General features: G+C 38.4%; 1 protein-coding gene across 1 annotated transcript in view; it reads left to right on the plus strand.

Annotated features, from left to right (window-relative positions):
• Positions 1 to 22,875, plus strand: part of MCC (MCC regulator of WNT signaling pathway) — a 265,718-nt gene that overhangs the window by 206,010 nt on the left and 36,833 nt on the right. Inside the window, exon 12 of the mRNA XM_036737648.1 lies at positions 1,523 to 1,706. Coding sequence (XP_036593543.1) covers positions 1,523 to 1,706 — 184 coding nt within the window. The remainder of the gene's footprint in view (positions 1 to 1,522; positions 1,707 to 22,875) is intronic.

Raw genomic sequence — 22,875 nt, forward strand, 5'->3', positions numbered from 1 at the left:
ACTTAACTCCATGCCATAGTGGGGTATTAGAATAGGATGTTAGTGGAAGAAGGAGGAATGAATTGGGATTTTTTTTTAAATATGATTTGTGAGACAAAACTGTATCTATGGAAAGGTTAGTTTTCAGATGGACAAAAGCCAAAAAGCATTAGGGACCGTACTGTCCACAACTTCGTCATCTGTATTTACCAGCTCCCAGTACAACTTAGGAGCTTTAGTGGGTCAGTTTAGTTTAGAATAGCATCAAATCCAATTAATTTTTTTTCTTTACCTCTCCTAATTCTTTATATGCAGGAAAAATATAATAGTGACACTGAAAGTATTGTATTGTGCCAACTTTTTTTTCTCGTATAGACCTTTGTTTTTGTTGATGTGTGCAACTTCTAGGGAAGAAACTTCCATAACCAGTGCCTGTTGGCCACTTTTCTGCAGTTAAAAGCCTTGGACAGTTTTCTGAGGGCAGCTAGATGGTGCAATGGATAGAACACTGGGCTTGGAATCAGGAAGACTAACCTTCATGAGTTCAAAGTCAGCCTCAGACTAGCTGTTTGACCTTGGGCAAGTCACTTAACCCTGCTTGCCTCATCTGTAAGATGAGGTGGAGAAGGAAATGGCAAACTGCTCCAGTATCTTTGCCAAGAAAACCCCAAATGAGGTCATGAAGAGTCAGACACAACTGAAAAATGACTCAACAACAGTAGTTTCTCGAGGCACCAGAAGTGTATTCCAGTGGTCTCACAGAAAGGGTACTTGAACTCAGCTCTTCTAGACTCTCAGGCCCAGTTTGCTATCCATATGACATCATGCTGCCTCTTATTTGTATCAATGAGAAGGAAATGCCATTGTTCTGAATAATGTTCTATTCTAGTGTAATTTTTTGTTTCTCATAGACTTCACAGAGATGTTTTTATTTAACTTCATGCTTCATTTGCCATTTTTATTAATAATAGTAGCTAGATTTATATAACACTTTAATATTTGCAAATCTCTCTACATATATATTACCTCGTTTGGTTAACTATAGATCAGCTAAACTAATAGAAATGCAATAGCACGGGTAAAGGGAATCTAGAGATAATTCAGTGTTTTCATTTTAGTTACTAGTTCCTTCCCCTTTCCCTAATAAATCTTTTAGCAGGGAAGTGAAGTAGTAATAAAGTTGCATTATCCTGTCATTTGTTTCCCTTGCCTGCCCTCATAAAGAAGAACCATTGTACTATGAAAAAAAGGTGATAACCTGAGCCTAAATTTGATAATTCTTGAATAATTGGATGTTAGAAGTGAAAGGGATTTCATTGCATAGATGAGGAAACTGGTCAAGAAAGAAGATTACAAGACCAAAGAACAAGATTATACAATGAGAGAGCCAGAATGGGAGCCCGGGTGTGCTGACATTTAGTCTAATGCCTTTTTCCCTACAGCACCCTGCTTCTCATCCATTGAATAATTGAATATTGCTTGCCTATGTTCCTCCCCAGGCTTATGCTATGTCAATTATTCCACTGATTACTTTACAACTTAGGGGACCAGACAAGAGATGAAAATGTTACCCAGATGCTCAAGCATGCTCATGATTGCCGGAAGACAGCGGAGAATGCCGCCAAAGCCCTGCTGATGAAGCTGGATGGGAGCTGTGGGGGAGCATTTGCTGTCCCTGGCTGCAGTGTGCAGCCTTGGGAGAGCCTTTCTTCCAATAGCCATACCAGGTAACCAGAACACATTTCCTCTCTTGCCCCATCTGCATTTTCTTTCAGCCTTAATAAGACTATTGATATTTTAGTTCACTTCTTCATTCAGACAGACATGCAGGTGTGTGTGTGTGTGTGTGTGTGTGTGTGTACAGGTATATGCCTGCTTTCAGCCATCACCAGGCTTGCATGACCTATTTTTTTTAATCTTGGCCATAATGATTCAAAAAAGAATCACTACAATTTAGAGCCGAAAGAGATTTCTTTAGAGATCATGTAATCAAACCTTCTTTTACAGATGAAGAAACTGAGGCTCAGAGATATGAAGTCATAGTACAGTAGAGGAATGCTGGATTTTCAGTCAGAGGACCTAAGTTTAAGTCTCACCTTTGATGTTATTTCTTGTGTGACATTAAGCAAGTCACTTAACCTCTCTGAGTCTCATTTTCCTCAACAGTAAAATGACTTCAAAGGTTTCTTCCTCATACCTGAATCATTAAAAGGTTCAAATAGACATTTGAACTAAATACTAAAGAATTATGTATTTGCTGTTTTTATCATCATCCGAGGATAGTACTACTTTCTATGCAACTGAAACGCTACTTGTTCACCATCAGATGTGTTTGTCAGGTTTTCCAATAAATATTTGTCATATATTAAAGCAGTTTGATTCTGGCAGCCTCTTTCTGGTCATTTCGATGTGGAGGAAATATTTTCTAAATTATCCTGTCTTTTTCCATCTGCAGATCAAGTGACTAGAGCCTCATAGAAGATAGATTGAATTTATATCACAGGATAGGAAGTTCTATTTGTGTTAGTGCTAGAAAGTATCTCACTGTAAGGGTTTCAAGATGTGCCACGCATAGATGCAGCCATATGGGGTAGTGCATCTTGCTGCCTGCGTCAAACTCCAGAGGAAGGCAGAATCCCCCAAAATTCACTTGGCCAGTTGCCCACAGCCATGTCTTCTCCTTATTTCAACTTATTTCAGCAGTTGACTTCCTCTCATGTACAGACTGAAATTTTATTCAGACTTTAGCTTCTATACAAAAAGCAGGTGTTTTTCCTAATGGTATGTCCAGATGTCTACAGTTTGTATATTAATTTGGCATAGGTATATGCATCTACTTTGTTAGTGACAATTTATCTACTTAGAGCAGTGATTGGGACAATTAAGATTGGCAATCACTTTGTGCTATAAATCTTCTACTTAAGTGGCTCAGTAGAGTTACCCTCCTCAACGGTCTTAGATCTAACACCCAGAAGTAAATTTAGAGGTATGTGAGGAGAAAAAGTTTTATCACCATCTGTTTGGAAAGGAGATAAAGATGAGAAAGGAGATAAAAATTTCTAAAAATCCTAGTTGTATGTGCAAACTTAACCTTTCTCAAGGTATATATAAGCCTTAAATTTGGTTGTACTGCTATCTTAGGAAAAAAAAAATTCTTTCTGATATATTTATGAAAGGTTCAGAATATCACAAAATGTTCTCCATACTAGGTGACCTGTACTAGCTCTCAGGGAGAATGATGTCTGGAGCTTGATTGAACTAAACAAGTGTGGCGTGAACAAAAAAAAAAATCCCCAAATGCTTTCATAATTATGGTAATTACTGTTATTTGTTTGTTGATCCTGAAAGCCTAACTCATGGACCGCTAGACTATGGGAACTACAAGGGATCTTTGATATTTTCTATTCCAGTCTTCTCATCTTACAGATGAGAAAACTATAGCCCAGAATGGCAAAGTGACTTGCCTGTCACCAAGAGGAGAAAATCACTAAAATGAAATTTTATATGACTTGTCTAAAGTTGTTAAGAGCCTTTTGGAATAAGAGATTGAAATGGTGAAATGTTGAAACTAGTTTTTTTTCTAAACCTAATTTCTGCCAGATGGCTGTCTAATTTTTATAGGAGTTTTTGTCAAATAGTGAACCTTTCCCCTCATAACTGGGATCTTTTGCAGTTTCATATACAAGTATCTTTTTTTATTGTACTATGTTCTGGAAATACTTGTTTTATTCCATTTATTTTATTCCATTTATTCTCTCTGTCCCTCTCCCTCCCTCTTTATCCTTCCTTCCCTACCTCCCCCAGTACAAAATCATTTTTACTGTGTATTGCTTTGTAATATCGTTTGAGATCTGATACTAATAGACCATCTTCCTTCTCATTTTTAAAAATTCTTACCCTTGAGAGTCTTGAATTTTGTTTCTTCATGTGAATTTCATTATTTTTCTAATTTTACAAAATATTTTTTTGTGAAGCTGATTGCTTACCACCAAATAAATAAATTAATTTAGGTAGCATTGTCATTTTCATTGTATTGGGTCAACTTAATGAAAATAATCTTTCTCAAATCATTTAGGCCTGTCTTTATTTCTGGAAAGAGTGTTTTAGAATTTGTATTCATATAGGCCCTGGGTAAATTTTGGTAGATGGACTCCCAAGAATTGCATTATTTAGGTAGTTATTTTTGCTTTTTATTTTCCTTTGGAGGGGGGAAGGCAGTGCAAATGGGGTTAAGTGACTTATCCAAGGTCACACAACTTGTAAGTGTGTCAAGTGTCTGAGGCCGGATTTGAGCTCAGGTCCTCCTGAGTCGAGGGCCAGTGCTCTACTCACTGTGCCACCTAGCTGCCTACTTCTTTATATTGCTTATAGTTTGCATTCCTAGCACAATGTTAAAAAATATTGGTGATAATGGGCATCCTTGCTTTACCTCTGATATTATTGGAAAGGTCACCAACTTTTTTTCATTACCTGTATTTGCCCTTGGCTTTTGATAAATACTATTTAGTCTATTAAGGAAAGATACAATTATTTCTATAATTCGTAGCAGAGTTTTTAATAGAAATGATTATTGGATTTTGTCAAAATATTTTTAATCTCTATTGATAAATCACATTCTAAAATTATTTATATTATTGAAGTTATAATCTTACTTATGTTGAATGAACCCTGAATCCCTGGTATATAATCTTTCTAATATGTTGTTGTAACCTCCATGCCAATAAAACATTGTCAGGGAGGATACAGCAATAAAACAGTTAAAATTTTTTCATCTGTGTATATAGTCTCTCCCTTTTTTAGATATCAAGACCATATTTGCATCGTAGAAAGAAATTGGAAGGGTGCTTTTTTTTCTTATTGTTGCAAACAATTTATGAAATATTGGAACTGTTTGATTGAATTTGATCTTGTGAATTTATCTGATCCTGAAGGTTTATTTTCCTTTGGGAAGATCATTTATGGTTTGCTCAAATTCTTTTTCTGGCATCATGCTATAAATAGTCCAGTTCTTCTTTTGTTAATCTGACTATTTTATATCCTTACAAGTTGTCAGGGCTATTAACATATATTTGGATAAAAGTTTCTAGCAATATCCTTTTTTCCTCATTAATTGTTGTAGTTTCTCCTTTTTTTCATTTTTATATCAACAATTTGGTTTCGCACTCTTTTAAAAATCAGGTTACCTCTCTATATCATATTTTAACTAGCTTTTATTTATCAAAACAGACTTTTTGCTTTTAATTTTATTGCTCTTTAATTTCTACTTTGTTACTTAGTTGGTTTTGTGTGACTGTTGTTAAAGCTTTTGTTTTAAATTGCATGTTTAATTAAACATTCCTTTGTTCTTTTTTACTTTTATTGTTGAAAGTGTTTAGAGAGATATAACATCTATCCCTCATAGCTACTTTGTCTGCATCCCATAAGTTTTGGTATATAGTCTCAATGTAATTTGTCCTTTGTCCTACCCATTCTTTAGGATTAAATTATTTAGTCCCCAGTTACTGTTTAATTCTTTCTTTAAGAGCTTTCTATTGAATGCAGCTTTATTGCATTTTGATCAGTATATTATGAGTGTAGTAATTCTGCTTTTCTACTTTTTTTGTTGTTGGTTGTGTGTGTGTGTGTGTGTGCGTGTGCACACGCGCGCGTACACTCTGTGCCCCAGAGGCATAGTCAAGTTTCATAAAGGTGCCATATGTAACTGAGAATTATATAAATTCCTCTCTATTCCCATTCGGTCTGTTATATCTTTTAAAAATTCTCTTTGCATCCTTAACTTCTTCTATAATCCTGTGACTTTTCCTGTATAATTTTAGTCAGTGAATTTTTATCCCTTTCTTCCCTCTTCCCTTTTGAAATCTGCTTTCCCAAAATATAAAGTGCGTGTCAGACTAGACCAGAATTTCCTCTCCTTCATCACAGTCCTCTTGGAGTAAACAGTCAGTTCTCCCCAGGGTTCCCACTGTTTCTACCCTAACAACTTGTTCCTCCCTATTAATAAGAATAAGATCCAAAATAGCTTTTTACTTTGTTGGTTCTTGAACTTTTTAAAGTTTGAAATTATCACTAAGTTAAGAATTTATTAGCTGCTGTGTTTTGGTAGAAGAAGAACTCTTGCTAACATATGGTTAGGTCCCCATCATTAATATATTATTCCTTCATGTAAGACTTATGATCTGTTTCACAAATTCCACGTCTATTTCCTCTTTCTGTAGGAATGCATGATCAAAACAGTTTGTGGACCTTCACCAAACCATGAGGCTGACAAAAAGAGAAAACTGGCATCCTCTTGCTGCTGGGTTTTGGACAAATGTATTATATATAATAAAACTGAGCCTACCTTCCATATTTTATTCATACTTTTTCACAGAAGCTCAGACCCATAACACTTTCTTCCTTAAAAAAAAAATTCTCACCCAACTTCAAGAGTGGATTGGCAGAAGATTCATCTTTGACATTTGCATGTTAAGAAAGGTAGCATGGAAAATCTGCTGATTTTTAGAACATGAAAAAGTCTTCATTCCAGTTTTCTGAAGAGAGAAAAATAGAGGCAAAGTCATTCTATATTTCTCATTTCCTTATTAGACAAACTCTATATGCAGTGCCTTCACTTCCTGTCCTATCACTGTTTTTTTTTTTGGAGGAGGGAAGTCAGGGCAATTGGGGTTAAGTGACTTGCCCAAGGTCACACAAGCTAGTAAGTGTGTCTCATGTCTGAGGCTAAATTTGAACTCAAGTCCTCCTGACTCCAGGGCTGGTGCTCTACTCACTGCGCCACTTAGCTGCCCCTCTTTTTCATTTCTTAACATTCATTATTTACATTTTGAGTTCCTAATTCTCTGATTTCCTCTAGCCTCTCCCCGTACACATTTGAGAATTCAAGCAGTATGATACCCATTATACGTGTGAAATCACACAGAACATATTTTCCTATTAGCCATGTTGCAACAAAAACAAGAAAATTAAAGTGAAATAAGAAACATGCTTCAGTCTGCACTCGAGTTCACCAGTTGCTTCTCTGGCAGTATATAGTATTTTTCATCATAAGTCCTTTGAAATTGTCTTGGATCATCGTATTGATCAGATTAGCTAAGTCTTTCACAGTTGATCCATCATTACAGTGCTGCTCTTACTGTATACAATGTTCTTACTTCACTTTGAGTCAGTTCCTATAAGTTGATCAAGTTTTTTTAAAAAATTTTTTAACTATCTCCCTCATCATTTCTTATCGCATAATAGTATTCCATCTCAGTAATATACCACAACTTGTTGAGCCATTCCTAATTGATTGACAGCCCCTCGATTTCCAATTCTTTGTACCACAAAGAGTTACTATAAATGTTTCTGTACATATAGATCCTTTTCCTTTTTCCTTGATCCCTTTAGGATAGAGATGTAGTAGTGATCAAGGGGTAAATGGGAAGTTTTATAGTCCTTTGGGCACAGTTTCAAATTCTTCTCCAAAATAGTTGGACCAGTTGCAACAACAGTGGATTAGTATCCCTCTTTTTTCCATATCCCCTCCAGCATTTGTCATTTTCCTTTTCTATCATGTTAGCCAATCTGATAGGTGTGAGATGGTACCTCAGAGTTCTTTTAATTTGCATTTCTCTAATTATTAATGATTTAAGTGCATTTTTAAAGTGACTTGATATCTTTGATTTCTTCTTCTGAAAACTATTCATATCCTTGGACTTTTATCCATTGGGAAATGGCTCTTAGTTTTACAAATTTGGAAGAGAAACTTGCTGTAAAATTTTTTTCTCAGTTTCCTACTTTACTTCTAATTTTGACTGCATTAGTTTTGTTTTTGCAAAATTTTTAAAATTTAATGTAATCAAAATTATCCATTTTACTTCCCATAATCCTTTCTGTCTCTTGCTTGGTCATAATCTCTTCCCTTGTCCATAGATATGACAGGCAAAATCTTCTGTGCTTGCCTAATTTAATTATGGTATCACCCTTTATGTTTAAATCATGTATTCATTTTGACCTTATCTTGGTTCATGGTGTGAGATGTTGGTCTGTGCCTAGTTTCTGCAAAAGTGCTTTCCAGTTTTCCCGCCAGTTTTTAATGAATAGTGAGTCCTTGCCCCTAAAGCTTAGATCTTTGGGTTTCTCAAACACTAAATGACTATGTTTATTTACTTCTGTATATTGTGCACCTGATCCATTTCGCTGATCAACCACTCTGTTTCTTATCCGGTATTAGACTGTTTTCCTGATTACTGCTTTGTAATATAATTTGAAATCTGATATTGTTGGCCACCTTCTTTAATCTTTTTTTTTCATTGATTCCCTTAATATTCTGGACCTTACGTTTTTCCAGATGAATTTTTTTTCTAGCTCTATAAAATAATTCTTTGGTAGTTTGATTGGTATGGCACTGAATAAGTAAATCAATTTAGAGAATTGTCATTTTTATTATAGTTGTTCAGTCTACCTCTGGGCAATGAATATTTCTGCAGTTTTTTAGATCTATCTTTATGTGTATTAAAAGTGTTTTCTAATTTTGTTCACATAGTTGCTATATTTGTCTTGGCAGGTAGACTCCCAAGTATTTTGTGGGCAGCTATTTTAAATGGAATTTCTCTATCTCGTCCTGCTGGATTTTGTTGGTAATATCTGGAAATGTTGGTGATGTGTGTGGGTTTATTGTACATCCTACAACTTTGCTAAAGTTGTTCATTGTTTTGACTAGATTTTTAGTTGCTTCTCTAATGTTTTCTAAGTTCTTATATTGTCTGCAAAGAACAATAGTTTTGTTTTTTCATCACCTATTCTTATTCATTCCATTTCTTTTCCTTGTTTTATTGCTATAGCTAGCATTTCTAGTACAGTATTGAATAATGGTGGTAATGGACATCCTTGCTTCACCCCTTATCTAATTGGAAAAGATTCTAGTTTATCCCCATTACAGATAATGCTTGTTTTTCTTTTTTAAAAAAATATTTTATTTCTCCCCAATTACAGGTAAAAACAATTTTCAACATTAGTTTTTAAAGCTGAGTTCCAAATTCTCTCCCTGCCTTTCCCCACCTCATATTGAGAAGGCAGGCAATTTGATATAGGTTATACATGTATAGTCATGCAAAACATTTCCATATTAGTCATGTTGTATAGGAAAACATAGACCAGAATAAAAATCCAAGAAAAAAAAAGAAAGTTGAAAAAATATGCTTCAGTCTGCATTTAGACTCCATCAGTTCTTTCTCTGGGGTGTATAGCATTTTTCATCATAAGTCCTTCAAAGTGTCTTGGGTCATTCATTGTATTGCTGAGAATAGCTAAACATTCACACTTGTAATGATTCTACTCATTTCACTTTGCATCAGTTCATGTAAGGGTTTCCATGTTTTTCTGAGAGCATCTAGCTCATCATTTCTTATAGCTCCGTAGTATTCCATCACAATCATCTACCGCAACTTGTTCAGCCATCCTCCAGTTCATAGGTGTTCCTTCAATTTCCAATTCTTTGCTACCAGAAAAGAACTACTATAAATATTTTTGTACACGCTTTTCCTTTTTTTTTTAAATCTCTTTTGGGATACAGACCTAGCGGTGATATTTCTATGTCAAAGGATGTGCATGTTTTTATAAGCCTTTGGACATAGTTCCAAATTGCTCTACATAATGGTTGAATCAGTTCACAACTCTGCCAATAGAGCATTAGTATCTCATTTTTTCCCGCATCCCCTCCAACATTTGTCCTTTTTCTTTTTCTGTCCTGTTAGCCAATCTAATAGATATGAGGTAGTACCTCAGAATTGATTTAATTTTAATTTCCCCAGTCAGTTATTTATAGCGTGTTTTCATATAGCTATAGATAGCCTTGATTACTTCATTTGAAAACTGAACAAAAACTGAAAAAATATTTTTGATTATTTATCAATTAGGGAATGACTCATGTCTATAAATTTGACTTATTTCTCTATATATTTCAAAGATGTGGCCTTTATCAGAGAAACTTTTTTCAAAAATTTTTTCAGAGTTATGATTGCTAACTGTATTTCTCTCTATCCTATTTGCCTCCTGTTTAGTCTCTTCTCTCCTTTCACCCTGTTGCTCCTCAAAAGTGTTTTGCTTCTGACTACCACCTCCCCCAATCTGCCCTCCCTTCTATGAGAACTCCCTTTCTTCTCTTCTCCCCTTCCTCTCCTACTTTATTGAAGGGTAAGATAGATTTCTATGCCCAATTGAGTGTATATGTTATTCCCTCTTTGAGCCGATTCTGATGAGAGTAAGGTTTAAGTGATCCCCACCACCTCCCTCATCTTCCCTTCCACTGTAAAGGCCCTTTCTTGCCCCTTTTATGTGAGATAACTTACCCCATTCTACCTCCCTCTTTCCATTTCTCCCAGTGCTTTCATCTTTCTCATCTCTTTTAATTTTATTTTTTTTGATATCTTCCCATCATATTCAACTACTGTCCTAATAATGAGAAAGTTCTTATGAGTTACAATTTTCATCTTCTCGTGCTTAACATTATTAAATCCCTTCTGATCTCTCTCTACCTTTTTATGCTTCTCTTGAGTCTCGTATTTGAAAGTCACATTTTCTCTACTGAGCTCTGGTCTTTACATCCTCTGTGTCTTGAAATGTCCATTTTTTCCTTGAAAAATTATACTCAGGTTTGCTGGCTAGGTGATTCTTGATTGTAATCCTAGCTCTTTTGCCCTCTGGAATTATCATATTCGAAATCTCTTGATTTTTTTACTGTAGAAGGTGCTAAATCTTGTGTTTCCCTGACTGGTTCCACAATAGTTGAATTCTTTCTGTCTGGCTGCTTGCAGTATTTTCTCCTTGACCTGGGAATTCTGGAATTTGGCTATAATATTCCTGCGAGTTTTCATTTTGGAATCTCAGGAAGTCATCATTGAATTCTTTTAATTTCCATTTTACCCTCTGGCTCTAGAATAGCAAGGCAGTTTTCCTTGAAAATTCCTTGAAAGGGGGCAGCTAGGTGGCGCAGTGAGTAGAGCACCAGCCCTGGAGTCAGGGGGACTTGAGTTCAAATTTAGCCTCAGACACTTGACACACCTACTAGCTGTGTGACATTGGGCAAGTCGCTTAACCCCAATTGCCCTGCCTTCCCCCCTCCAAAAACAAAACAAAAAAACAAAGAAAAATTGCTTGAAAGATGATGTCTAGGCTCTTTTTTTTGATCATGGCTTTCTAGAAGTCCAATAATTTTTAGGTTATTTCTCCTGGATTTATATTCCAGGTCAGTTGTTTTTGTAATGAGATATTTCACATTCTTCAATTTTTTTCATTCTTTTGGTTTTGTTTTATTGTTTCTTGATGTTTCATAAAGTCATTAGTTTCCATTTGCTCAATTCTAATTTTTAAGGAATTATTTTCTTCAGTGAGCTTTTCCCCCTCCTTTTCCATTTGGCCAGTTCTGCTTTTCAAGCCATTCTTCTTCTCGTTGGTTTTTTGTGCGTCTTTTAGCATTTGGCAGATATAAGAAGGAAGAGAGCTCCAGACAAAAGGGGTAGTCAGTGAAAATACATGGAATTAGGAGATGGAGTGTTATGAGTAAGAGACAGCTAGGAGAACAATATTGTGGATTGCAGAGTATGTAAGATGTAAGAAGACTAGAAGATAAAAAAAAGGAAGGGATTTAAATACCAAGCAGAAGATTTTGTATTTGCTCCTTGAGATAATAGGGAGCCACTGGAATTGATTGAATGGAGGCAGAAAGAGGTGTGATTTATGCTTTAGGAAGATCAATTACCAGTCATCTCCTGACTGCCTTCTCTCAATCTTAATCCCTTTTGACCTCTCTGAAACCTTTGACACTATCAATCACTTCTCCAGGATACCCTGTCCTCTGCCTCGTTTTTTCATGGCATCATTGTGTCTGGTTCTCCTTCTACCTTCTGCTGACTGCTTCCTCTCATTCTCCTTTGCTGGTTTTTTTTTTTAATCTATGTCACTCCCACTAACTGTGGGTTCCAAGGATCTGTCCTGATCCTTATACACAGTCTCACTTGGTGATCTCATCACTCCCAAGGTTTCACTTATCATCTCTGCAGATGCAGAGCTCTAGTCCTGACAAAAATGTGCCTGTTTCACATTTTGAACTGCATTTTGAACATTTTACTATTTGAACTGCCTGTAGGCACCTCAAGGTCAAGATGTCCAAGATAGAACTCATTATCTTTGCCCCCAATTTTTTCCTCTTTTGAGCTTCTCTATTACTGTAAAGGGGCACCACAATCTTCCCTTTCATCCAGATTCACAACCCCAGTTTTATCCCAGATTCTTAATTTTTCCCTTCCCCATATATAAAATCAATTGCCAAGGTTTGTCATTTTTGCCTTCACAATATCTCTCATTTATATTCCCTTCTTTCATTCTACTCTTTTTTTGTTATTACTCCATTCTCATCATCTCTTTTCTGGACTCTTACAACAGATTTCTAATTGCTCTTCCTGCCTCTAGCTTCCCCAGTCTAATCTCTCCTCCACACAGCTGCCAAAGTAATTTTCATAAGGCCTCACTTTGCCCATGTCATACACGTACCCTCCCCCTCTCAATAAATTCCAATGGCTCCAGAATCTATTACAAAGTCCTTTGTGTAGCACTTGAGCTCTTCATAAACTGGCCCCTTCCAAGCTCTCCATTCTCCTTACATTCTACTTATCCCCATACCCTCTGTGATCCAATTAGACGTGCCTACTTGCTGTTCCTTCCTAAGTTTCCTATGTCTGTTCCTTTGCCCTAACAAAGTTCTTTTCCATGTTTAGAATGTTTCACTTCAACCTCTGGCATCTATTAAGATAGCCCCAGTACCCTGAAGGATCCCTTCCCCTTCCCTGTCCCTCTCCACCTGCCATTCTAGACTTCTCATCTAAGGTTACCATATGTCTGCTTTGTATATATCTTCTATGTAATTATTTATTTATATGTTGTCTCCCCTTAATCTCCTTGTGGGCAAGGACTGTTTTCTTCTTTTTTTGTAATTTTCCCAGCATCTGGCACAGTGCCTGGCTTAATAGTAAGCACTTAATAAGTTTTTCAACTGATTGTTTTTTTTTAACTTCTGTTGGACATTGAGCATAGTTATTTTAAGAATGGGGGTAGGGAGAGGTCTGAAATTTGAAATTAACTTCAAGTTCAAATAATCTCATATAGTCTGTACTGAATTAATGGTAGTAATGTGGGGGTGTGGGTTCAAAAGAACACGGATGAGTATCTTTGTAGCACTGCCAGTAATGTTTCCTCTTTGATTGCACACTGACTGCTATACTTTGAAAGATCCACTGGCAAGTAACTTTAGCAAGTAAATGCAGCATAATGTAAAATCAAGCAAAACCAAAAGGAATGGAGAAGCCTAGTCATCCTGTCCTAGATCCTCCATGTTACCTAGGCTAGGGTGGGAAAAAAAATATATATTTACATATATATATATTTATATATATACCTCCATATCCATTATTTTAAGTAATCCAAACAGGAGGGCTCAGCTTTTCTTTCTCTGCTGCTCATGCCTGCATCCCCTCTGCTCCCCCCAATATACACACCCTTGAACTCTGCCCCAAATGACTAAGATATAATACAACCCCAAACAGAATATTCCCTTGCTGACAACTGAGATCATCCAGTATTCTAGACAAGCAGAGTTAATGGATGACTTAACCCTCACCCAGCAGCTGACAGCCTGTCCCTAGGAGACAGACCACAGGCTGCTTTGTCTGCAAGTGTCTATAGAAAGTGCCGTATTACATTTCTTCCTTTTTTTTTTAACATTATCATAATCATATTCAGCCATGAAGCATTAAGAACATAAAGCCAAGTTGTAATTAACCTTAGCTGATCTATTTCCCTTGCTGAAATTCTGGAGGAGGAGGGAAGAGAGCTGGGCCTGGAAGGGCACTTTGTTGTTCATCTGGAAATTAAACTTTCATTTTGTGAAAGCAGTTTTTGCTTGGTGACAGGGTGTCTACAAAGAGGATTTTTTTTTCCTTTTGAAAACTGTACTTTTAGAAACAAAAGGCAGCCAGGCTTTTTTTCTATTGCTTATTCACACAGTCTGGAATGGGGATAGCGGTGTGGAGGTGGGGAGGGAGAGCCGCAGAAGACTAATACTCTTTGAAAGGATTTGACGTGCATCCAAGCCGTTCAACCCTGGGCCTCATTGGTTCAAGTTCTCTGGAATCATTTTAAATGATCCCTTTCAGTTCTAAAATTCTAGGATTTCTTTTGTATGGAGGATTTCTGGAATATGAGGATGGATCAGTATTATTCTATTTCCCACAAAGGGAGGAAATGTGAGTCTTATTAGCTCCCACCATTCATTCATGCATTCATCAGACATTTCATTAAATATATACTATGTACAATGCATTCAGAGGCAGTGTGGCCTAGTGAGTAAAGAGATGGCCTTGGAGTCAGGAAGACTACTAGCCTCGCCTCTGACATGTAAGAGCTGTGTGACATGGGCAAGTAGAACTTAACCTGTTAATGCTCTCGGCAGTTCTCGAACACTACGAGTTACAGTGAAAGTTCCCTATGTTGATTAAGTCCAGACAAGTCTAGACATGAATCTGGGGGAAAAATATGTAATGTGATATACATCAGGGAAGAAAGGATACATAAGAAAGAGAAATAGTCCCTGCTGTATTTTATCATAGAAGCATTAAGTCCTATATTTGGATGAAATGTCAAACAAATTAGGAGGTAAGCTCCCAGTGAATGGGGATGGGGTTTTTCTTTTTGTCTTTGTATTCCCAGCACCTGTTGGCACATTATAGACACTCAACAAATGCTTGTTGCATGAATATAGTATAAAATCCTATAAGGCTAGATGGCAGAAAAATAATACGTAGGTTAGGGGTGTGGGGAAATTGGGAAAACTTTGTGGAGTGTGTGACATTTGATTGGGGCCTCAAAGGATGGGTGGAAAAATCCACAAAGCCTATTTAGAAATAGTTCAATGGAAGATTGATTATGTACAAAAGAGTTTAAGAGGGACTTCAGGATGATAGTCTCAGACAGTAAACTGTGTTGTAGGAGAATAGAGAACTCAATCAACAGACATCTATACAAAATAAAAATGAAGCAGTTCATAGCCTCATGGAGCTTACTTTCTATCAGTCAGGCAGCCAATAAATATTTATTAAGTACCTATTCAGGTACTTTGCTAAGCTCTGGAGATAACATGGAAAGGCAAAAGATAGTCCCTGTGCTTGAGAATCTCACAATCTAGTAGAGGAGACAAGTAAGCAACTATTTACAAACAAGCTATTTAGAGGGCATCTACAGAGGGAAGGCACTAGGATTAAGGGGGGATCAGGAAAGGCTTCCAGGAGAAAGTAGGATTTTAGCTGGTTTTTGAAGGAAGTCAGGAGACAGAGATGAGGTAGAAAAGCATACTAGGCATGGTTGAGCCCATGAAAATGCTTGGAGTTGGGAGATTGGAATGTCTTATTCAAAAGAGATCAATGGGGCCAGTGTCACTGGATGAAAGTGTATGTGCAGCTTTGTAGGTTGTAAGAAGCCTGGAAAGTATGTGGGAGGTGGGAAGGGGTTTTGAATCCCAACCAGAGGATTTTATATTTGATAGTAGAGATTATACGGAGCTCACTGAGCAGAAGCATAACACGATCAGACCTGGACTTTGGGAAGATGACTTTGACCACTGAGTGGAATATGAAAACACTTGTGGTGGGCAAAGAAACCAACAGGCTATTGTCCAGGCATAAGGAGATGAGGACCTACACTAGAGTTGTAGCAGGATTAAAGGAGAAAATGGGGTGAATAGGTATGAAGGTAAAATTGGCAAACCTTAGCAACAGATTATTTGTGGGAAGTAAAAGAAAGCAGTAGAGAGTGATAACCAAGTTATGAGCCTAGGTAACTAGGAGGTTGGTGGTACCCTCAAAAGTAATAGAGAAGTTTGGTAAAGGGAGGGGGAAAGAAAATTAGTTCAGTTTTGGATATGTTGAATTTAAAATGTCTAGGGGAAACCAAGATTAAAATGTTTAAATAGGAAGTTAGAGGTGTGAGTCTAAAGATTTAGTCTGGAAAAATAGACCTAAGTAACTGTAGAGATGAAAATCGTATTCCTGAAAGTTGATGAGATCACCAAGTGGAATAATACAGAGGAAGTAAAGAAGAAGGCATGAGATAGAGCCCTAGGGGAACTTGCAGTTAGTGGGTATGACCTGGATGAAACTGAGAAGCAGCCAGAGAGACAAGAAGAGAAGCTGTAGGGAAGGGAAGGTAGTGTCTAAGGCAGGATGTGAACCAAGGGTCCTCTGGTTCCATAGCCAGTGATCTTTTCGCTATACCACATCATTTCTATTTGCATGTTTGTAAAAACAAAACAAAGCAAAAATAGAAGAGAGTGATCCGTGGTGTCAAAGGCTGCAGAGCGGTCAAGAAGGATGAGAATTTAGAAAAGGTGGTTATATTTGGCAATTAGGAGGACATTAGTAACTCTGGAGAGAGCAGTTTTAGTTGATGAGGTTGGAAGCCAGATTGTACAGAGTTAAGAGTAAGAGGAAAGGATGTAGGTGTGCCTATTGTAGGTGGCCTTCCCAAGGTTTTTAGCCATTAAAGGGAGAGATAGGGAACAATAACCAGTGGAGATGGATGGACTAGTTGAAGGGGAGAGGGAAAGGGAGGCCAGAGGTGAGGAGGGAGAGCGGTCCAGGCGTGGGGGATGGACTTTACCAAAGCACAGGATGTGAAGTAGCCCTGTGTGAGAAACAGCAAGAAGGCCAGTTTGTCACTCTAAACAGTAGAATGCAGGAAGGGGAGTGATATTTAATGTATCTGGACTATGGGAGGTGTGAGGAGATAAGAAAAGGTTTGCCGCAACCTTTGTAGGCCATTACATACAGAGTCATGGATGAATAGGATTGACTTGCTCTCCTGAGGCCCAGTTGAGCTTAGATAAGATACATTTTTGGTGGACTGAACTCAGTTGCATGACTTCCAGCTCTCTTCAGAAGCATTCCAAAGGAGTGATCATTAGGGCTGGTGTTTGGTGAGCAGGAGTGGTCATTAAAAAGGGAGCAGTGGAGTAAAAAAATAATTATCCTTTGCTTTTGTTTCCATTTTCAGTAGAACTTGGTGAACATTTCCTTACCACCAGTGGCAGCATTAGGTACCTTTCATCCCATAGGCTGGGTAAATTTCCCCAGGGATATTGTAATGCTATTGTTGAGTTGTATGTCTTGACTTCATGACCCCATTTGGGGTTTTCTCATCATTTCCTTCTCCAGGTGATATAATAAGGGAGTCTTTAAGCTGTGGCAGTTCCTACATAGAAAAACGTTAAAATCAAGGCACATACCTAATTACCAGTTAGCTTAGAGTAGTTTGGCTCTGGGATATGCTGGAAGCTATCAGGCTGCTTCCGTAGATAATCTACAGGTGTTCTACAATACCCAAAAGAATGATAATGAGAAGGACTCTGGTTTTTCTTGCTGTTCGATTTTTGTCATTTTGAGAACTTAAAAAAAAAAAAAGCCAGATTTATAAAACACAAAAGCAAAGTCACGTATTTCCTCAAACAATAGCTAGCTTTGCTGGGAATTTTTTTTTTTCCTGAAGGCCTGAAATTTTTCTGGAATTTTTTCTTACTAGAAGAGAGACAATTTCCTTGAACCCCACCCTGTCTAAACATGCAAGTCTCATTATTACTCCTTTGTCAGCAGTGCACATACTTAAAAATGTGTTTATTGTTCAGTGGTCTCCAGACTGTAGAGTCATCTTTAGCTCTACCACTGTCACCCCCTTTCTACAAATGTGGAAACAGAAATGGTGTGGTATACAGTTGCAAAGAGCCCTGGCTATGGAGTCAGAGGATCTAGGTTCACATCCTGCCTTAGACACAACCTGTGTGACCTTGATCAAGTAATTTAACCTCCTTGAGCTTCAGTTTCCTCATTTGTAAATTGAGGGGTTTTGCCTTTTTATGGCTTAAAATTGTTTGATAAAAGTTAAATGACTTGCCCAGAATCATAGGGTGGACAGTTTGAGGCTGTGGGCTCCAAAATTTTCTGAAAAATTGTTTAGTACAAGGGCTGTCAGAAAACTATTTATAGGTAATCATTTAATGAATTAATTGGATTATGGAAAAAGAGAATGTATTTGTTTTCCTCTATTTTAAAGTCTACATTGTTCATTTGTGTTCAACTTTATCATCTGTATGTATAAGAACATTCTTTGGCCACACTTGCTATTTAGTCTAACGTTCTTTTATTAGGTCCCTTTTTTGATATAGCTGATAACCTTTCATTTCTAGGTGACTCCTATTTTACTAGATTCTCTAGCAGAGAATACAAGTAAAACCACTGATCCTGTAAGAACCAAGTAGATGTTGCAGAAAGGGCATTTTGTCTGGAAGGTTGGAGACAGGCAGAGTTCAGGCCTTCAGGAAAAAAAAAATACTTCACAGCAAAGCTAGGCATTCGTTGGCAATAATTCAGCTTTATGGGGCTGTATGTGACTTTGCTTTTATGGTTTTAAAAATCTGTTGTGTTTTTTTTTTAAGAGCAAGAAAAACCAGAGTTCTCACTATTACTCTTTGGGTATTGTATCATTCTTTTGAGTATTGCTTTTGAGTTTGATTTATGAAGATCTATAAGAAATTCGTGAGGTCAGAGGGAAAGAAGGCAAGAAGAAGCTTCTTTTAGAATTGTCTTACTGTATTTCATGTTTGTTAGATTTTTAGAGGCAAGCCGCCTATTCCTGTTCCTTTTAAATATATAATAACAATGTCATGTAACTTTCTTTTTATTCTCTTCCCGCCTCAACTTTCCTCCCCCAAAGTTTCATCCTAACTTTTCCTAGCCTTTCTGTTGCGCTGTCTGGAATGCCTGTTTCATAGGCAACAAACTTTCCTTCATCTTAAAACTCTTCCTCTCCTGCCCCTTGCACCTACTAGCTCTTATTTAAACTGGGCTTCACCCTGATAACACAGCCTCCCTGGCCACTCTTTCCAGGACTGGCTGCTTCTTCATTCATTCTCCTCAGTTCACTGGTCACAGTAGAGGAGCTATAATACTGCTTGCTCCCTATCGCTACTTCCAGGTTCTCCCCCTTACTCTATCACTTATGTGATGAATGAAAAACCTGAAAGACAGAGTTTCTGGTAAATTAAGAATCAAATTTATTAATTAGACTAACAAATAATAGATTGATGGTCAGTGGTTTCTCTCAGGGACCAAAAACAAAACCACAAATGCTTTAAATAGCTTTGGAAAAGGGGGTGGCCCTGGCAGGTAAAATCAACCCTGATTGGTTAACAGTTAATGAGGAGATGGGCTAAAAAACTTCATTTCCTCCTTCTGAGACTGTGGCTTGATCATAAGACCACTCTGGTTGGTTTTCTCCTTCATGTTCTGGGTGACCTTAAACTCCTGTGGAGGGGTATAAAGATCTGGGCTTATTGCTTTGAGTCAGGAATTCATCTATATTAGATTCTGTTTATACTCTAAATAGAAAGGTTTGCTAATTGGGTGGGGTCCAGCCCAAGAAGACTGGCCTGTTCCCAGAGGATTAGAGATAATCTCATCCATCAGCAGGTTTGATACCTGACTTACAGTTTTTCTGACCTCTTCAACTCCTGCCTTCACACTAGGGGACATCTAGGACTAGGGGACTAGGGGATTCTCCCTCAAAGACCCTATCTACTCATTCCCTTGACCCTTGACATCACCCATGAGCTACTCTTCCACCCCACCTTAATCACATAAAAAGATGGTTATACTCTTGATCTTGCCCTCACCCACAAATCCATGTTAAAAAATTCTGAAATCTTATCTGATAATAACCTATTGTTTTCCCCCCTCCTCCCTTTCCTTACATAACCCTACTCTTGCTCTTCAATCCTTCAGTTCTCCCCCAGGCTGTCTCCTCTGAACTAACCAGTCTCTGATCTTCTCCCCATCTTGACTCCCTAGTCAATTCAACTCTATACTCTCCTCCCCTCTTGTATCCTTATATCTCTGATTATGCCAAGCCAAGCCTCAGTCTTAGAGCACTCTCACCATTTGTTTCCTTTACTCCTAGACATGTGCTACTGAAGAAAGTAGACAAAATTGCGCAGCTATTATGACCGGGGTCACTACAGATTTGTTATATAAGCTCAACTGAGGCCTCACTTGCTGTTAGTATCCCTCCCCTATCAGTTCCCTCTCCCACTCTCCACAGTAACTCTTCCAAACCTTTTCATCTTTCTTCAGATCTCCCATGGCTCCCCCTTGCCTTCATTCTCTTGTCTCAGAACCTTGCCTCATATTTTACAGAAAATTTGAGGCCATTTTCCGTGAACTACTTTGTCTCCTCTCTTTTCCGTGTTTCATTCAGGTGCCTTCTTCCACTCTCTCCTCTTTTGTCCTTGTCTTCCATCGTGAAGAGGCCTTACTCCTTACCAAGGCTAACCCCTATTTGTTCAAGTGATCCGCTCCAATCCCATCTCCAGCAGATTGCCCCCTCTGTAATCCTGCTTCTTTCACTTATTTTCAAACCCTCCCTGTCTATTGGCTCATTTACTACTGTCTACAAACATGCCCGTGTCTCCCCCATCCCGAAAATAAAAGCCTCACTTGACCTTTCCATCTCTACTATCATCCTATATCTCTTCTGCCCTTTGTAGCTAGACTCTTGAGAAGGCCTTCACCACAGGTGCCTCCAGTTTCTCTTCTCTTGCTTCTTCTTACTATCTGACCTCTGACCTTATCATTCTACTGAAACCGCTCTCTCCAGAGTTATTGATGACCTTGTAGTTGCCAAATCCAATGGCCTTTTCTCAGTCCTTATTTTCCTTAACCTCTCTGCAGCCTTTGACACTACTGAACACTCTCCTCCTTGATACTCTCTTTTCCTCTAGGTTTTTGGGATATCATTCTCTCCTGGTTTTCCTCCTACCTCTCTAACTACCCCTTCTCTGTCTCCTTTGCTGCACCCTCTTCCAAATCATGCCCTCTAAACATAGGTGGCCTTCAGGGTTCTGTCTTAGACCTCTTCTCTTCTCTCTCTGTACTTGATGACTGTAGAGAATGAGGGAGAGAAGTCACTTTGTGTTCTTATCACCCCCCCCACCCCCCATGGATTTAAATACCATATGTAGGCTGATGGCCTCTAGACTATGCCTTTCAGAATCTTAAACTGGGTATCCGGTAGACATCTTTTTTTTTTTTTTGCAGGGGAGAAGGCAGGGCATTTGGGGTTAAGTGACTTGCCCAAGGTCACACACAGCTAGTAAATGTATCAAGTGTCTGAGGTCAGATTTGAACTCAGGTCCTCCTGACTTCAGGGCTGGTGCTCTACTCAATGTGCCACCTAGCTGCCCCTTCAGTAGACATCTTAAACTCAGTATGTCCAAAATAGAACTCAGTATCTTTCCCGCTAAACTCTCCCCTCCTGCTACCTTCCCTATTACCATAGAGGGCAACACCATTCTCCCAGTCCATTAGGCCTATGAGTTATCCTGAATTCCTCACTCTGTCACCGCCAACCCCTGCCTCATCCAAACCGTTGCCAAACTGTTTATTTTACTTTTGCAACATCTCGAATTGTGTCCTCTTATTTCCCTTGACACTGCTACTACTTTAGTGCAGGCCCTCATCATCTCATGCCTTGATTACTGTACAAGCCTGCTGGTGGGTCTTTCTGCCTCAGGTCTCTCCCCACACTAATCCATCCTCCATTCAGCCACTAAGCTCATTTTCCAAAAATTGAAAGTCTGATCATATCACCCACATTCCACCCCACCCGCTTCTCCCCACTTAATAAACTCCAATGGCTTCCATTGCCTCCAGGAGCAAATCCAAAATTCTCTATTTGGCATTCAAAGCCCTTCACAACCCATTTCTGTTTCCTGTCTTTTTTATGCTTTTACTCCCTGATAAGTACTCTTTAATCTAGTGACACTGGCCTCCTGGCTGTCCCATGAATAAAACTCTGTATCTCCCTTTTCCTGGCATTTTCTCTGTCTCTCCCCTATGCCAGAAATGAGCTCCCGCCTCTACTATGACTCCTTTTAAGTCTCTATCCCCACTCCCTCTTAATTCCAATACTTTCCTTTTGTTAATTATTTCCTATTTGTCCTGCATATAGCTTGCTTTGTATGTATTTGTTTGCATATCTTCTTCCCCATTAGATTGTAAGTCCCCTGAGGGCAGGGGGGGGGGGCTGTCTTTTGCCTTGGATATTCCCCTCAGCACTATGCCTAGCACTTAATAATGTTTATTGATTGATAGATTGACTTGCCCAAAAGTCTGTGTCTCCCACCAGTACCTGTAGAATCCAGGGGAAAGTGTACTCAAGGCTTAAGGGCACATACTGCAAAGGGGTCATTCATTCACAGCTCCTTGAAGTCCTTTCTGCTGAAGTCCTCAAGGTGTTCCTCTGAGGTAGGATATAGCTTTTCTCCCAGATTGTTTTGTAGAGCTTTGAATCTGCTTTTCCTCATTGTATCCAATTTGTCCTTACACTGCCATCAACTCTACCTAGAAAACTGCTAGGATGCTGAGAGTAAAAAATCAGAATCCTCTGAAGTCCATGAAAGCTTCCTCCATTCAAGCCAGGAACACCAAGGCAAGGGCTGAGGTTCTCCCAAGCTTCCAAATAATTCCTTTCTTAGGGACTTCCTTTTTCTTGGCTCATCATCCATTAGAATTCCCCCAATTTCAACTGGCTTGTGGGTTTTCTGCAAGCCCCACAGGGTATGACAATATCTCTCAACCAATACAAAGTTCCTTGACACACAAGTTCATCCAATGGCTTTCAAAGACATCTACATTGATGAAAGACTTTCCCCACTTTGTCAGTCTAAATCCCATGACTGATCGAAGGGATATATCTGGGCCCCCTTGGGTTCATACTTGGTTAACAGGTTCAGGTATCAAGGTAGAACATTTTGCCATTTACTTT

Source organism: Trichosurus vulpecula, chromosome 9 (assembly GCF_011100635.1).
Source record: "Trichosurus vulpecula isolate mTriVul1 chromosome 9, mTriVul1.pri, whole genome shotgun sequence".
Classification (NCBI taxonomy): domain Eukaryota; kingdom Metazoa; phylum Chordata; class Mammalia; order Diprotodontia; family Phalangeridae; genus Trichosurus; species Trichosurus vulpecula.